The sequence below is a fragment of the Aythya marila genome (assembly GCF_965140915.1).
Source record: "Aythya marila genome assembly, chromosome: 1".
Taxonomy (NCBI): Eukaryota; Metazoa; Chordata; class Aves; order Anseriformes; family Anatidae; genus Aythya; species Aythya marila.
In genome coordinates, this window is record NC_139042.1 from 55,100,170 (window position 1) to 55,115,744 (window position 15,575).

Below are 15,575 nucleotides of genomic sequence, written 5' to 3' on the forward strand. Positions count from 1 at the left end.
GCATTACCTGCTAGCAGCTGGTGGGAGACAGGCTTAAGCCATATGGATAATTTATTGTATTTCTGTATAATAGCATTAAAATACAGAAAAATCACTGCCATAAATAAAATCAAGCTCCTGGACACCAGATTTGCATTTTTAAAGCACAAGTTTGATGGTCTGCCTTGAATCCTTTTAAAAGCAAACTTTGCAGGCAATAACAAACAAGATGAATTCTCCTGAATTCCTGCATCATTATTTATATTTAACCTTGTACCATGTCAGCAGAGCATTCAAATTCCTGGAGATCTGTGTGCTGTCTAGAGAATGTAGTAAATAAACATGCTTAGAATGCCAGCCTAAGGCACAGTCCTAAGTCATACTAAGGTACAAGGAAACTGGGGGGGGCGGGGGGAGAAGGAGTAGATTTTAAGCTTTTCTTTTTAATTGCAAAGTATGCACAACTAGACTTTTTTTTCCTACTCTTACTCTCAAAAAAGTAGCATGTGTGATGGTCATTGCATGTGTTTTGTAGCATGTGTTTTGAATGGTCATTGTACAATTCAGTATTGCATATTTCCAGTGAAATGCTGTTTTGTTGAAATTGCAGTCAACAAAGGTGTTCAGAAGTTCTTTTTTGATGAATAAATAAATCTCATGATCCTTTGTCATAGTCTGAGTGTTAGGTTAGTTTCTCATCAAGTGCTGTTGGAAAGGCAGGTATTGCATGGTTTTCTTTTTGCCATGGTCATCACTGCCCAGAGTGGTTTAGGAGCAATAAAGGGCTGTACAGCAGCCTCTATGAAATTTTGTATTCCTCAAACCATTTGAAAACTGAGCATTTTTGCAGTAGCCTTAAATATATATATATATATATATATATGTAATCCTTAGCTACCAAGCTTTTTGTGTCTTAGTTTTTCCTGTTATGGTGTCCAGTACACCAGCTGTAGTTCTTTCCTTGGTTAAGCTAATTCTAACTTCCTCTCGTCTCAAGGACAAAATGTCTTGATCATTTTGGGGAAATTGAGTATCCCTTCTTACACTGCATTCTAGGAGGGCGGGTCTTCCTAATAGATGTCTGTGCACCTATGAAAGATGTTGGGGAGAGGATACCCTAATACACGTGTCTGTCACAGCGATGCTGCTTTATGATCATCCTCTTTTGAACTCTCCTGATCTGTATGTGTTACTGTCTGTACGACTTCTACTTAGATCTTAGTTCATGTCTTAAGTCTTATTGATTACTCAGTTAAATTCTTTACTGTTCTGGTGCCTCAGCTGCTGAGTGCAACCACTAGCTTGTTTTCCTAAAGCAACAGGCTAAAAGGATAAAATCACAGGATGTCCTTTCACTTTTACAAGCCTTCTCTTTCCCTTTCCCATCCTTGCATAGTCAAATTTAAGTTTTACTGAGTGTTTTTCAAAATTCCTCCATCATACACTTGGCCATTCTCCCCAACATGGCCACGCAGGCATACAAGAATCCTTAATTTTAAAGTGTACAAAAGCATCAAATTACCACCATTGCTCTTGTGCTGCTGAGACGCATTATGCTGTTGAATCAAGTAATTTTCCTCAATTCTTGGAAATGATCACGGTGCTCTTGAAATAGTTTTAGTTCTTTGTCCCTTTTACCTGTGAGCTTGATGTGCAGATTGATTTCTGAACTGTGATTTTAGGAATCAGGTAGTACTCTCCTTCTGGAGCGTAAGGAAAGATACTTCTGTACTGAAAAAAAAAACAACAAATTTTTCCCTCTTGTCAGAAGGAGAGAGGCAAAAGATTCATATGTAGAAGTGAGACAGTACCTACAGAATCTGACCTGATGCTTTGGGCAGAGGGATGTGGTGACTCACGGTGCCCCTGTGGTGTTGCTCCCCTCGCCATCTCCTGACTGCAACTTAGACTTTTTTTGATGTTTTTTACCCACCCCATTTTTGTGTGACAATGTTTGATAAAAACCTGAGCCTGAACTTTGTGGCCGTCTCATTTATTCATCCATTTTGTGTCTCATGAACATTTTTCCATGAAAATTTGCTTTGATATGAGTCTGTAGCTGTGTCTTACCCACATGGCTGTCTTTTGTATTTATTTTCTCTCTGACTTATTATTTAGGAGCTAAAAAATATTACATATTTGTCTGCAACAAAAATAAAACTTGGCAGCTGATAAGAGTAATGATATGAAAGTGGAAGGACTGAGAATGTAGGAGATGAGGTATTGTATGTCTTATCAATGTGTGCCTCCTGGCAGTTTCCATGGGGGATATCTGATTCCAAGCACCTTTATTTTACGTATACAGGCTTATGCCAATGTTATAGCCTGTTATTTTTTTATGAAATCTAATATGACAGCAAATAGGTTTCCGTTAAATTAGCATGTATATTACAGAATGAGATTTATATTTGAAACATTGTGTTTAAAAACACCTTAAAAGCATTGTAGAAAGTGTCAGAAGTGAGAGGACACTTTGATACAGCAAATGTGTAATCTGTAGGACGGACTGATTAAAGGGAAAAAGCTGGAATATAAAGCATGAGACACATCAGAAGTTCTAATGCAGACAGAATACAGAGAGTGGTGTAAAGCACTTGCGAGATAAGAAAATGGGAGCATCAGTGGGAATCAATCTTTGGCTAAAACACACAGGAAGATTTTAAAGAAGACATATGCAAGGCTGATAATATTCAAAATACAGCTCCCTATTTTTCTAGAGGGAGTGCTACTGGAGAGAAATTTCAGCTGGAGAAGGAGATCTGGGGAGAGATGAAGGAAAAGATGCTGAGTACGAGGTCAGAGAGAACAAATTCAGAAGCAATTAGAAAGCCCAGAGGACAATTTTGATAATGGATTTGCAGTTGACAAATGCGGAGAACATTATAGAAATCGTGTAGTAGTGAAATAAGTCGTACGTACACTTGGCTCCAAAGAAACCCCTACAGAAGGTGGTATAAGTACATCTACGTGCAGAAATCTACAAGGTGTGAACTGCATTTGAATGAGCGTAGGTCCATGCCATTTGAGGGGTTGCAAATCTAGGCAGGCTTATGTCCTTAGTAAAGAGGAGAAACCTGCATTTTTTGAGTGAGGGTTAAAAATGTTCCCCAAAGATTTGAGTCACTGGAGGCAAGTAAAATTGGAATAGAGCTGTTTCAGAGATGGGGATGAGAGGGACCTTTTTACAGAAGACAGTTCTCAAACTCTCTGTGGTGTGTCTGTAGCCACTTGTCTCAAGGAGCAGATGGGATGAGGAAGGGGATTGAAATAAAACAATCTCAGTTACCATCTCTTCCCCACCTCTGACCTCTGCAGCCTATTTGGGTTGAAAGGTTACTGCTCTGTCATTCACAGATGCTTTGGTCCTCATCTTCCTTGTCCTACGTGAGCTTATTGCTCCCCCCTCCACATTTGCAGGTATAACTGCTAACAGGCAAACTTTTGTTGGAAATCAGCTGCAGTGTTCTGAGCATCTTCTTAAACTTTTCTTTTATCTAAGCCAACTCATTTTGGACAGAACTGGTTTAAGAGGTCATTTACATGGGCAGAACTGAGGTGAGGATGAGGCAAGGATCTGAGCTTGGGTCTGTGATATCCTGCGTTAGCCACAGAACGATACGTCTGACTGCAGCCTGGATTTAATTTGAGGGAACTGCGTTTTAATTTCACCAACATTATTAAGGTAGCAGCCTTCGTTGTAGCTTCGTTTGTATTACACCGGCAGGTCTGCAGGCAGCGGCTGCTACCTCACTCTGTGAAAAGCCTAATAGCAAGATTTTTAAGAAGCATTCCAAGAATAGCAGGCAACAAGATAGTAATCTGGCACCCACACACAGATTGCCTGGTCCCCTACCCCCTGAAAAAAAAAAAAGGAAAGCTCACTGAATGGGCTGCAAAGTGGAAGGTGGGTGTGACATACTGTTGCACACACATTATTGAATAACTGCAGCAGATGGGAGCAACTTTGAGGAGGAGGGAGACAGAATGTGTCTCAAACTGCTGCAAAATTAGTGGAAGACAAATGTTTCATAACCCGCTGCATTTATGCATTCATTCAAACACGTAAATAAAACATTCTCTTCAGATTTCCCCCCATAGATTACACCATGGGGCATGGGCACAAGGAGAAACGTGTGCTTGGCTGCTCTGTGAAAAGACACCTGAGCACCACCAGGGTGGGTTCTGCTGGGTTAATGCTGTTCTCCCTGTCACCCCATTTTATCCTGCACGCAAGTCAAGGCAGCACTGTGATGGCTTCATTTGTTCAGTTGACATCCAACATCTACTTACGTGGTTGTGGTGGATCGGAGGAGTCCTTGGGCTGTTTCTCACATCTCAGGTACTCACACAGATGAGACGGGAGGAATGCCTGGAAGATAAAATAGTGGGAGTCTGAGCCATGAAACCATGGCATGGCTTACAGCAACCTGTGTTTGCTTCTCTGCCCTCTTCCCAGACTGAATTGCCTGAATAACTCAGATTTAATTGAGGGTTTTAATAGACTTTTCTTAAAATTTTCCACAGCTGAGATTGGGGATTTTGATGAAAACATAGATCGTGAACACTTAGCGAAGAACAAGTATATACCTCAGCAAGAAGCACTAGAAGACAAAATCATGGAATTTCACCGTAATCACATGTAAGACTTTTTTAATTACTATCAGCCTTCTTTTCTTTTAATGTAATTCTAACTGTAAATACATGCTAGATTGTAAGTACAAAAGAGATTTGAGCTTCTGGATTTCTCAAAGGTTACTTCTCAAAAAACGTCCGAGACTGTGAATTTCCTGAAGGTTACAGCCGCCTTTATCCCATCATCATAACAAGATGTTTAAAGAGCAATTGATTTTGATATTCACTCAAGCATGTCATTATTTTACAGTCTATTTCATCCAAAATGCTTCACTGATGATTTTGTGCATGCAGGTATGATTGCAAATGATGACTGATCAGTCAGACACTTGTGACAGTAGACTTTTTGATTTCAAGGACATCGAATGTTGTCTTTTCAACTCTCCATGCTGTATTTAGAGATGGATGAAGAAGAGGTTTAATGACAGTTTTAGGAAAAGCACAAAGTGCTTGCAGAATTAGGGATTTGGAGGAACAGCATTCAAGGTGACAATGCTTGGTGTCCCAAGGGCTGGAAAAAAAATAGAGTTAGAAAAGAATTAAGAATAAGACATACAAAAGTGGAGGTGTTTTTGTGCTATTGAAACTTGAAAACACTTCAAGACTGGAACAGTTTCAGTTTGAACTAACTGGAGCTGGATATGAGTGCTAGGGAGCTCTACTGCAGTAATAATCAGAACTTTTGCACTATTTAGTTTTGAGGAATTTAGTGCTTATGGGTTCCCAACATTTATGTTAAGATACTCATGTCCTCTGTTTTACTTTCATTTTGGTATTACATTCACTTTTACAATGACCAACATCCCTACAGACTTTATTTATTTATTTATTTAGGAAATGTTGTTTCAGTGGAAAAAATAATAGAGTAAGAGTGACTTCTGTTAATGGCTCTAAATCTAAGTGTTTCAGGTGTCTCAGAATTGGAGTTATCATAATTTCTAATAGAAAATTTCTAGACTGTAAAATCTATGGACTTTTTTTGTATTGGTCTGTACTAAGATGAAATTGTTCTAGCTGATAAAAAGTCTGTGGAGGTAGAAAGAACATAGAGATGTAATACCCCTGACAGGTTTCAGTCTCTGTGATAAAATGTCTCTTTGTTCTCTGGAGGACCTGTTGATCTCTATTAAAAGGTGTGAAGAATCTGTGTGTCTTTTCTGTTTTGTTTCTCAAGGGGACAGACACCAGCAGAGTCTGACTTCCAGCTTTTGGAGATTGCCCGTCGGCTGGAGATGTATGGAATACGCTTGCATCCAGCCAAGGACAGGGAAGGGACAAAAATCAACCTGGCTGTAGCCAACACAGGCATTCTGGTGTTTCAGGTTAGAGCTGCTAGGCTTTTGACAATGCACTTTATAAAGCAGAGAAATCTCTTATAGCAAAAAGAATTCAAGATCTAAACCAAGAAAAATCAGGAATTTCCAATTTTTTTCTAACAATAACCTTAAACCTATTATAGCTTCACTAGGTCCTTAACTTCCAGGGACTTTTACTTTGTCTACACACACAGGCTAGAACTTGATCTTCAACCACGATATGCTGTTCAAAATGCAAACTGATCCACAGCTCACAATATGCAAGTTGGTCATGCTGACACCTCCTGTTTAAAGGAGCAGGCAGGTCTTGCAGGCATGGTGTATACTAAATGGTTGTGAAGCAGTGACAAATAAAACAGATGGAGCACAAGGAGAAGGATGGTGGAAGTACATACAAGCTTTCTGTGGTGTTATTTTTTCTTCTTTTTTTTTTTTCAAAGTTTTTACAATATTCTTGGCCGTTCTGCCTTTGCTAAGTCCATGAATCCTGCCTCTTTCACTAAAAGACCCAAAGTAGTTTTCCTTCGATTTCTTTCCTCTCCTCTCCTGCCCTGGTGAGCCTAGTACATGTTCATGAACCATCATTAACAATTTTATCGAATTTTTGTTCTCCAGTTCCCTTTAGGTTAATAACAAATCGGGCTTTTACAGTTGGGGACGTACAGATAGTCAGCTGGTGTAAACTGCTTTCACTTCAGATGAGCTTATGTCTACTAGCATCCTAAATGCCTCGTTCTATACTGTGTTAAAAGCAGTAAGTGAACAGTTCTTTAAAATGTCCATTGTTATAAGCATCAGAAAAGACTACTCATTTTGACAGATTGACATCAGTTAAAGTAGTACAGTGTTTCCAACCTTGAAAAATAATTATAAATCCTCTTGTTTAAAAAAAAAAAAAAAAAGAGCAACAAATGGACCCAGAAATGTCTAACCCAAATGCTCCAAGATCTAAAAAAAAAAAAAAAAAAAAAAAAAAAGTAAAAACCCAAAATGGGTTGGCAGTATGGCTACAAAACCAAGTATGGCTACAAAACCAGAGCATAGCTTTAAGCATGAGAACATGAGGATATTGTTAGAAATGCCCACAATTCAAATAATTGTATGTTCAGGCCCTTCCCTGCTCCCCCACGGTATTTTCATCAGTTGAATTAATGAGTTGCAAAGCTTTACAAATTGAGGAGCTGAAGGAACATATCCACACAAAGCAGCGTGGGCCTCGCTGGGTCCCAGCAAACAGCTGGGATCCTTCCTCAGGCTGAAGGCCTGAGGCCTGATTTGTACAGCTCTAAAACTCAGTTGTCTCCTCTTGTCGTAAAGTCTTTGAGACTTTCAAAGAGGGTTTTGCTGAACTTTCAGAAGAGCTGGGAAACTTTGCTGGATCGAGCTCCAAGACTGAGAGCTGAGAAGGAAGCTGAGGTCGGTCTCTGACCTAGCAGTTGGAGCCTGGCACTTCAGCTTAGAGGTTCGTTCAGGCAGCTCATAGGGTGTGAACCTTAAGCTCATCTGTTTATCATGGATATGGCTGAGAGAAATCGAAATGTAAAGACCTCATTAGAACAACATCGGTATAAAATCAAAATAAAGGCTCCCTCACAAATGGCAAAAGCAGTAGGCGCACAGACTTACTTTAAAACCTGACGTTTATTTAGAAATCAGTGTTGGTGCTGCTGAATATTGTAAGGGAGGTTAGTTATCAGATTCTTAGACAGCAGATTGACTTAGCGGAAATCATCACGCTGTCACTACTCCTACGTTTGTCTGGTGACGGTGCCCAAATCAACATGGGTTTCTGCATTTAGCTATCCTCTAGTCGCTGTTCTTTGAAACGTCTGCGCTGTGCTGTAGGCATACATGTCTTGAAGTCTTTGCTGAACAAACTGGTGTAATGAATATTTTAAAACAATGCCTCCAATTCTAACGTAGAGACTCTTCACCTACAAAGGGAGGCTGAGAGAGTTGGCGTTGTTCAGCCTGGAGAAGAGCAGGCTGTGGGGAGATCTTGTTGCAGCCTTCTAGTACTTCAACGAGGCTTATAAGAAAGGTGGAGAGAAACTTTTTACAAGGGCATGTAGTGAAAGGACAAGGGGTAATTGTTCAAGGCCAGGCTGGATGGGGCTTTGGGCAACCTGCTCTGGTGGGAGGTGTCCCTGCCGATGGCAGGGTGCTTTGATCTAGGTGATCTTAAAGGTCCTTTCTAACCTAGACCATTCTGTGATTCTGGAGCATAGGGCTAATAATGCAGTGTCTGGGAATTACTAGTATTCAGGAGAAAAATTCTCTCAGGCTTACAGTTAGCTTTTGTTGTGTATTTTTTTGAAAAAAGTGTTTTCTGACTTTCAGAAACAGGTAATTTATTTAGTTCCCTTTTATTTTTATTGCTCCCTATGAAAGGGCAAAATAGGCTACCCTGTTCTGCACAATGATACTGGATTATATACTTTCACATCTAGTCAGTGGACCTAGTCCTGTAAATATGCAGGAATTTAACCATAACTTCCTGCCTTCAGTCACACCAACAAATGCTTATGGTTAAGAATGTCTGTGGGTGTTTGCACTACCAAAGGAGGAAAGATAAGAAATACCATAACTGCAAGTGAAGTGATAGATGATTAATGTATGGCAAACTTTCTGTAGTGGTTTTGATTTCTCCCTTCAGGTCTGTAATGCTCTAACTCTTCTGGCTTTGTCCTCTGCAGGGTCACACCAAGATCAATGCCTTCAACTGGGCTAAGGTTCGAAAGCTGAGCTTCAAGAGGAAACGTTTCCTTATCAAACTACGACCTGATGTGAATGTAAGTTCTTGTCAGGAATGTATGAAGCCGACAAAAGGTTGTTTGGTAAATTTCTACTTGCAGATCAAACAAGTTTTTATCACCTCAAGATAATTTTTAAATTAATTGCTTTTGTTCGTTGCTGGTGTGTTACTGCAAGCATCAAACTGGCATCTCAGGTGAGCAATCCCAGCTAAGGAAATGTAAACTGAACGTCAGAGTCTTCTTCTGACTGTGCCTCTGGCATTATATCAGGGTTCTTAAGTTATAGTATTCACATTACTGTTAAGAGCCCTGCTTTATCTCTGTCATAGTTGTCAGGAAAAGGAAGTTTAAGCAATAGCTGTGATATTGCCAGGCAGGTCAGTGATGTCTCAAAAAAGGAAGGATAGGGCCTGTTAAGCTTGAAAGCCAATGAGTCGTGAAAAATCCCTTTTTATAATATAGCACCAGCTTCACCAGTAAGTAACGTGTCTCTGTAACGTGTTTTGCTTGCTTGCTCATATTGCAAATGCTCTCTCAACTTTCAGAGTTCATTCCAGGACACCCTGGAATTCCTTATGGCCAGTCGAGATTTTTGCAAGTCCTTCTGGAAGATCTGTGTGGAGCATCATGCCTTTTTCAGGCTGTTTGAAGAACCTAAACCAAAGCCCAAGCCTGTTCTTTTTTCTAGAGGTTCATCATTTAGGTTCAGGTGAGACCTCCTTTCTTCTTTCCAGCTTCGTTGCCTCCCCATTTCAAAGTCACTTCCATAATGATCTAGGATTAAACCTATCACTTTCAGCTTCCCTTCTTGAAGTTACTTGTTCCTTTATGTTTTCCATTGCACCTTCTCAGCCAGAATAGTGCAGAGAACACTGGGAAAAAAAGGCTGTATTAATTTCATAGTAGCTGTTATAACATAGCTTTCTGGAGGTAAGATACGAGATCTATTGGTTCCAGCTGGTTTTACACTAAAAAAATGCGTCCGAAGTAACACCAGATAGTAACTCTTCAGACTCTCTGCTTCTAGAAGAGAAGTTAATGTGCCAGCTTCTTTGGGAAGCTGATATAAACTGAGCAACCAGAAACCCCTTCTTTGCTGAGATAAACTGTCAGTACACCATAGCTGCTTTGCACAAATACATGGTAGATATGGCCATTCTCTCTTCCCACTTTGTTTCCTGCTGTCAGAGTAAATTAATTAAGATAGAAAGACCTATATTAAGGTAAACAAGCTATTAATTTTTTAAGCTTCTGCCAGAATAAATAGACAAATGCAGATGCATTCTACTACCTCCTGGTTTGGAGAACAGGTTTTGCCCACATCCTGCATTCATAGTGATCTGTGCTGCATACACATGGTTACTTTTTTCAGACCTTTCAGTAATTTAGTTGGAAGCCTGTAATGAACAGGAAGGTTTTCTTTCCTCTATTGAACATTCTTGAGGTGGACGTTTCCTTTACTGCTTTCAGTTCCCTGTGGAGTTTATATCCTTGCACAATAGGAAGTGCTGGGCTTTCTCACTATGTTTTTATGGCATGTAGCAGAAGGGGAGAGTGTGAGTTCCAGCCTATATCTCTGCAGAAAATATGTTTAGTTGATGCAACTGAGCTATGAAATACATTTCAGAAGCTTTCATCTTGGTTGCAGGTAGGAGGAAAGGCTGCTGTTTAACTCTTGAAAGGATTCAGTAATGTTTGTTTGATCATGAGAGTAAAACTTAACCCTTACTTGTTTTCTGTTGTGGTGACTTCCCAGTAATGTTGTACTCTGTAAAGGGCGCAGAACTGAATTTAATCAGATCTGAAATCACATCGTAAGGTACTTCCACAGCAAAAAAAAAAAAAAAAAAAGAGGTAACATGCAAAAAGGTAACAATCTGGGTGTATATGACCAGGTCTCCTTTCTTATGATCTTACACAAGTTTCTGTTGAGAGTGACAAATAATTTTCTGGTTGTTGTGACATTCTGTGCTAACCACATACATGTTTATGATGACCAGGTAGTATATTTTATTAAATGTGACAAATTCATTATCTCAGATTAGTAATTTTAACTGTGGTTTTCTTCCAGTGGACGGACTCAGAAGCAAGTACTTGACTATGTTAAAGAAGGAGGGCACAAAAAAGTACAGTTTGAAAGGTGAGAGGAAAATAAATGAGCTACTCAAATACATATATATATAAAACTTAAAGAAAAGTAGTGGCTTCCAGGTAGTTATATTCTAAGAGCTTAGTGCCAGTACAAGTAAAAAATTCCTTCTTTGCTGGTTTGACAGCTTGTCATTTGTATAATATCCCCTTGGTCCTGAGCATTTTGGCAGAAGTTTGCATAACCTATAGTTTATTTAAAATCAATAGTCTTCAATTTGTTTTTCAGCAGTGAAAACCGTTCCATTGCAGGTAAATTCCTCTCATATTGATTTGCACCCTCTTCAGTGGGATTTGGTTAATATATGTTAGCAGAAAGGGATATAAATGGATTTTAAGTAAGCATATTCACCTGAGAATAAAAGAGAAGGTAACAGGAATAGGTATAGCCAACCTCAAGGGAGAACTTAACTCGTCTTGCTTGTGGTGAGCTAAAATTCATGGCCAAAATGCCACAAAGACCATGACAACAGTTTATTGCTGATGAGCTAATGACTCATGTTCTAGTGATAGACCACTTCTGCTTCAGTGCCTCTCCCTTTTCTTACAGTGGTATGTTTCCAACACATAGCATGTTTAAACATTACAGAAAGGAGCATCTGTTTTGGAGCAAACTCTTATGAAAGCCACTATTCAAAGTTTTTTGTTTTCAAGGCGGCATGTGTCTTGATTCTTCGTTGTGGGAACACTGAAATGGCTTCTTACTGTGATTTTCCTTTTATCTCCAGGAAGCACAGCAAGATTCGTTCCATCAGGAGTCTGACAACACAGCCTTCAGAACAGCATACAGAGGTGCCAAAACAAGTCAGTGATGTTGACGAAACCCTTCATCGTGCCTTTTAAATATTTCTTGTTACATTACCCACCACAGATAGGTGTTTTGAAACTCTAGGAACATACGTTTCTGCTCAGTTGCCACTTAAGTGGAAGCTCAGGAGCCCCAGGTGTTCAGGTTCTTCAAATGGAATACGTTAATTTCCACTGTGGAACAGAGTTGTTTCCAGACACCAAGACAAGCATAAATGGTGAGCTTGTCTGAGCTGTACTAATGAGCACCTGAAAAACTGCAGTCCACAGTGTTACTGCTGGGTTCTCAGGTTGTTGCTGGTGATTGCACTTGAGAAAAGTTTAATTCTTTTCCTTCACTGAGGAGTCTTGGCTGCCAATGACAAAATATTTTATTGTATTAACAAGGGATGAGATGAATTATTTCCTCAGAGAAAATGCAGCTTTGACCTTTTAAGCCATTATCTCTGGTAGATACCAAATGCGTTTGTCTGATGTTAATAGTAGTTATGTGTTAGGAGTTTACAAATCCGGTAGCCCTATAGAGGCAAAGCTGCAGCAGCTGCAAGTTCCCAGGTCCAGCTAGTAGTAAGGCTGAGCGTATATTTACAATAGGCACCCAAACAAACATACATATACCAGATACATATATGTATATATTATTATTTTATATATATATATGTATGCATGCACACACATACATGCAGCCAGCCATATAGATGAAAACAAACAGAAAACAACACTCACAGAAACACAGGTAATACCAGCAGCCTCATCATGTTCCACCCTGGCTGATCAGGATGAAAGTCCACTAGTGGAAAATACTTCTGTAATTCGGATCCCTCTAGTAAGGGTGTCCCCAGACACATACAACCATGGAGCAATTGCCAGGACAGTCCCCAGAGGAGCTCCATTTCTCTGAGTAGATTACTGGGGTTATTACCTCCCACCTACCAATGCTTCTCTGAATTCATCTGTGTTTGTGGAGATGAACCTTTTAGCACATAACTTTACATGAGGTAGAGCAGGTAAATGCCAGGTGCAAGCTACTAAGTTAATATATTCAAGAATGTTACTTGCACTTTACATTCCTTGCATTGCTTCCTTTTGATATTCACAGACCCTTTCATTCCTGAAAAACCAAGAAATTCAGAGAATTCTGCTATAAATTCAGCCCACACCAAATACCTTTTAGCATTTTAATATTGCTAAGACAAGCTCAGGTAGACGGAGCATAACTATTGCTCAGATACTGGCATATTTCTGTTGGCAGAAAAGCCAGCCCCCAAACCAGTGGCAGGTGTGCTCCAGGAGTTGAATGCATGGTCTCCAAAAGCCCACACATGTACCTTAAAGCATTTTCAGTATATGGAATTAGGCTGTGCAGAATTTGTCTTAAGTGTTAATCTTTTCTGTCCCTCCAGCTTCTCAGAGTAGTGTGAACAGGTTGATGTTCGTAGTGGCTGGTGTAGGGTGTGGAAACACCTCAAATCCCCCTTTTTACATATTGCTGCATTTTTTCTCCCTTCTCTTCCCTTGCTCAGCTTACGTATTTTCCCCCATCATCTGTTCTTCAGGATCAGAGACCTCTTTTTTTTTTTTTTTTCTAATTCATTTTGAATCTTGGGTTACCTCTTCTGCATTCAAGAGATTCCTGTGTTGCTGCAAGATGTATTGCAAAATTGTGGTGCATAATTACACATAGCCCTTTCCCTCTGGCTCCCTTCCCTCCTTACCCCTCCCCTCCCAAACCTCTTCCCTTTCTCTACCCCTTGCCATCCTTCTTTATCTTTCCAGAGCTCTAGCTTTGCCTATGGAGATGACAATGATGCTGCAGCAGTGCAGAGCTGCCGGCAAGGAAAGGAACTGAAAGCTTCAACGGAAGACAATGGACAGCACAAGAGCCCTTCCTTGAAGAAGAGCCCCAAAGAAGGCAGAAAGGTGGACGGAGCAGTGGTGTCAACTGTGGAGGAAGAAGAGGAGGCCTCTAAGGACAGGATTCAGCAGAACAGACCTCAGTCACAGCAACCAAGCACAGGTCCAGCTTCCAGGGCTGCTCATGGCAGCAGCACCTCCATTCCTTTCATTGACTGCAGTGATGTAGATAGCGAGTATGATCTCCTCAGAGGACAAATAACCCGGTCATATTCCCAAACAAATGACAATTATGAGGGTGATTTGACCAGTGGTGCCTATATTCACTATAGAGGTGAAAATCTTAATAGGAGTAGATATAGGGATTCCTCAGCCTCTATAAAGTCTTCCCAGTATCTCTCTGAAGAGTACCTTGATGACAACCCACCTAATCTCTCCTTCTACTCTGGGGGAAGCCCCAGGATGCCAAGGCACAGCTCACTGGTTGACGAAATGTTCAGAGGGCCAGGGAGCCGTAGCCCACTGGCCACTCCGTTGCCTCCCAGTAGCAAAGGATCAAGCCCTAACATGAGCCTGAGCAGAACAGGCTCTCAGGGTTATGTCTCAGAAAATGGGCATGACTGCAGGGCAAGAACTGGGGAGGAGGACAGCCATGCCAGTAGCTGCCATGGGTATGGCAGGTACTCTCCAGGTTCGCAGCGGCCTCATGCACAGAAGATCCTAAATCTCTGCAACAAGTCAGCTACAGACCCATTTATCCTGAGCCAGATATCCTCAACCCCTGGGCAGGAATACAGATCAGAGAGGCGTTGTAAAGGAGGCGGGGTGGCTAAGATGTCTTCTCCAGAAGGCAAAATGATGGCCAACGGTATGCCAGCGGGGGGACAGTCAAAGCAGAGCCCGGTCATGCAGTCGCTGCATGCCAGTGGCGTGATGGACCACATGGCTGCCATCCAGGTGATGGAGGGCTCCACCAGCAGTGGGACAGAATCTAGTGATTCTGACTCCGAGATCATTAACCCCTTCACTCACCCCCTGGTGTTTGGAAATCCCATTGTGCTGAGTTCCTCTCCCATGCCCAGAAATAAATATTCCTTTGGCAGCCTTCAGCTTGATGAGGAGGTGGAGGAGGAAGTTTCTGTTGGCCTCAGTGATGAAGATGGTGTGCAGGTCTTCAGCTGCTAGGCAGCAAGGCATACGAGACCAGTGAATACCATGGGGCTCTTGAAGAGTGGCTGGTAATAAACTCAGAGCATGGGCTATTTCAAACGTTACCTCTATACAAACCAGCCAGAGGAAAGGGAATACAGTAAGGATAAGTTTCAGTGAATCTTAACAGTAATTTGTCTGCTCCGAAAGGCAGGAGGAGAGAAAAATCATTACTGATTTAGGTACCTTTGTAAGACTTCATACACTCAACCTGTATGAAGTTGTATTTTAGGTATATATTGTAGCTTCTTTGACACTTGACTAGTTACGTTGACAAAACAAACAAAAATGATATTGCTTAGGTACATTGTGCTCTTTTGTATGTCGAGTACTTTTTTTTTTTTTCCTCTCCTGTATAAGGAGATCTAATTACGAGTGCCTCAATAGAGTTAGGGGAAAAAAAAATAAACTTACAGCCAAATGCAGGCATCTTGGTGTTCAAGACCAAGGATTGTTGAAATCTCGAAAAACGGTGGCAAATCTTTTCATAGCAAGAATGTGTTTAGTCTACTCATCTTCATAACCCATTTTATAATCTCGACTGATGAGTTGATGATACAAATTAGTCATCTGTGCAGGAACAATGACTCTATTGGCTCTTTATTCAGTGAATAAAAAACAAATTGCTATTTTCACAGTCTGATTTGGTGATGGAGATTTTGAAAGTCCAAACTCCTCCTTAAACAAGAAGGAGAACAAGATGAAAGACAAAATTCAAGTAGAAAAAAAAATAGATTACAACAGCTCTAATTATGAGTGGTATGAGTATTATTTGCAAGGCAATCCTTTCTACCCTTTATCAGTGCGGGATAAAGATTAATTGAAGGAGAGTTGGTTTGTCTTTTTTCCCCTCATTCTTTCAGTGGTATTATTC

At 40.6% G+C, this 15,575-nt stretch overlaps 1 protein-coding gene across 6 annotated transcripts in view; it reads left to right on the forward strand.

The window, feature by feature from the left end:
• Positions 1 to 15,575, forward strand: part of FARP1 (FERM, ARH/RhoGEF and pleckstrin domain protein 1) — a 194,887-nt gene that overhangs the window by 135,177 nt on the left and 44,135 nt on the right. For 4 of the 6 annotated variants that reach the window (XM_082754402.1, XM_082754403.1, XM_082754398.1 and 1 more), the window contains exons 7-13: positions 4,504 to 4,618; positions 5,786 to 5,933; positions 8,624 to 8,719; positions 9,229 to 9,392; positions 10,755 to 10,823; positions 11,560 to 11,635; positions 13,415 to 13,655. In XM_082754402.1, the coding sequence (XP_082610528.1) occupies positions 4,504 to 4,618; positions 5,786 to 5,933; positions 8,624 to 8,719; positions 9,229 to 9,392; positions 10,755 to 10,823; positions 11,560 to 11,635; positions 13,415 to 13,655 (909 nt within the window). The remainder of the gene's footprint in view (positions 1 to 4,503; positions 4,619 to 5,785; positions 5,934 to 8,623; positions 8,720 to 9,228; positions 9,393 to 10,754; positions 10,824 to 11,559; positions 11,636 to 13,414; positions 13,656 to 15,575) is intronic. The other 2 variants (XM_082754400.1, XM_082754401.1) reach the window with 1 other exon arrangement.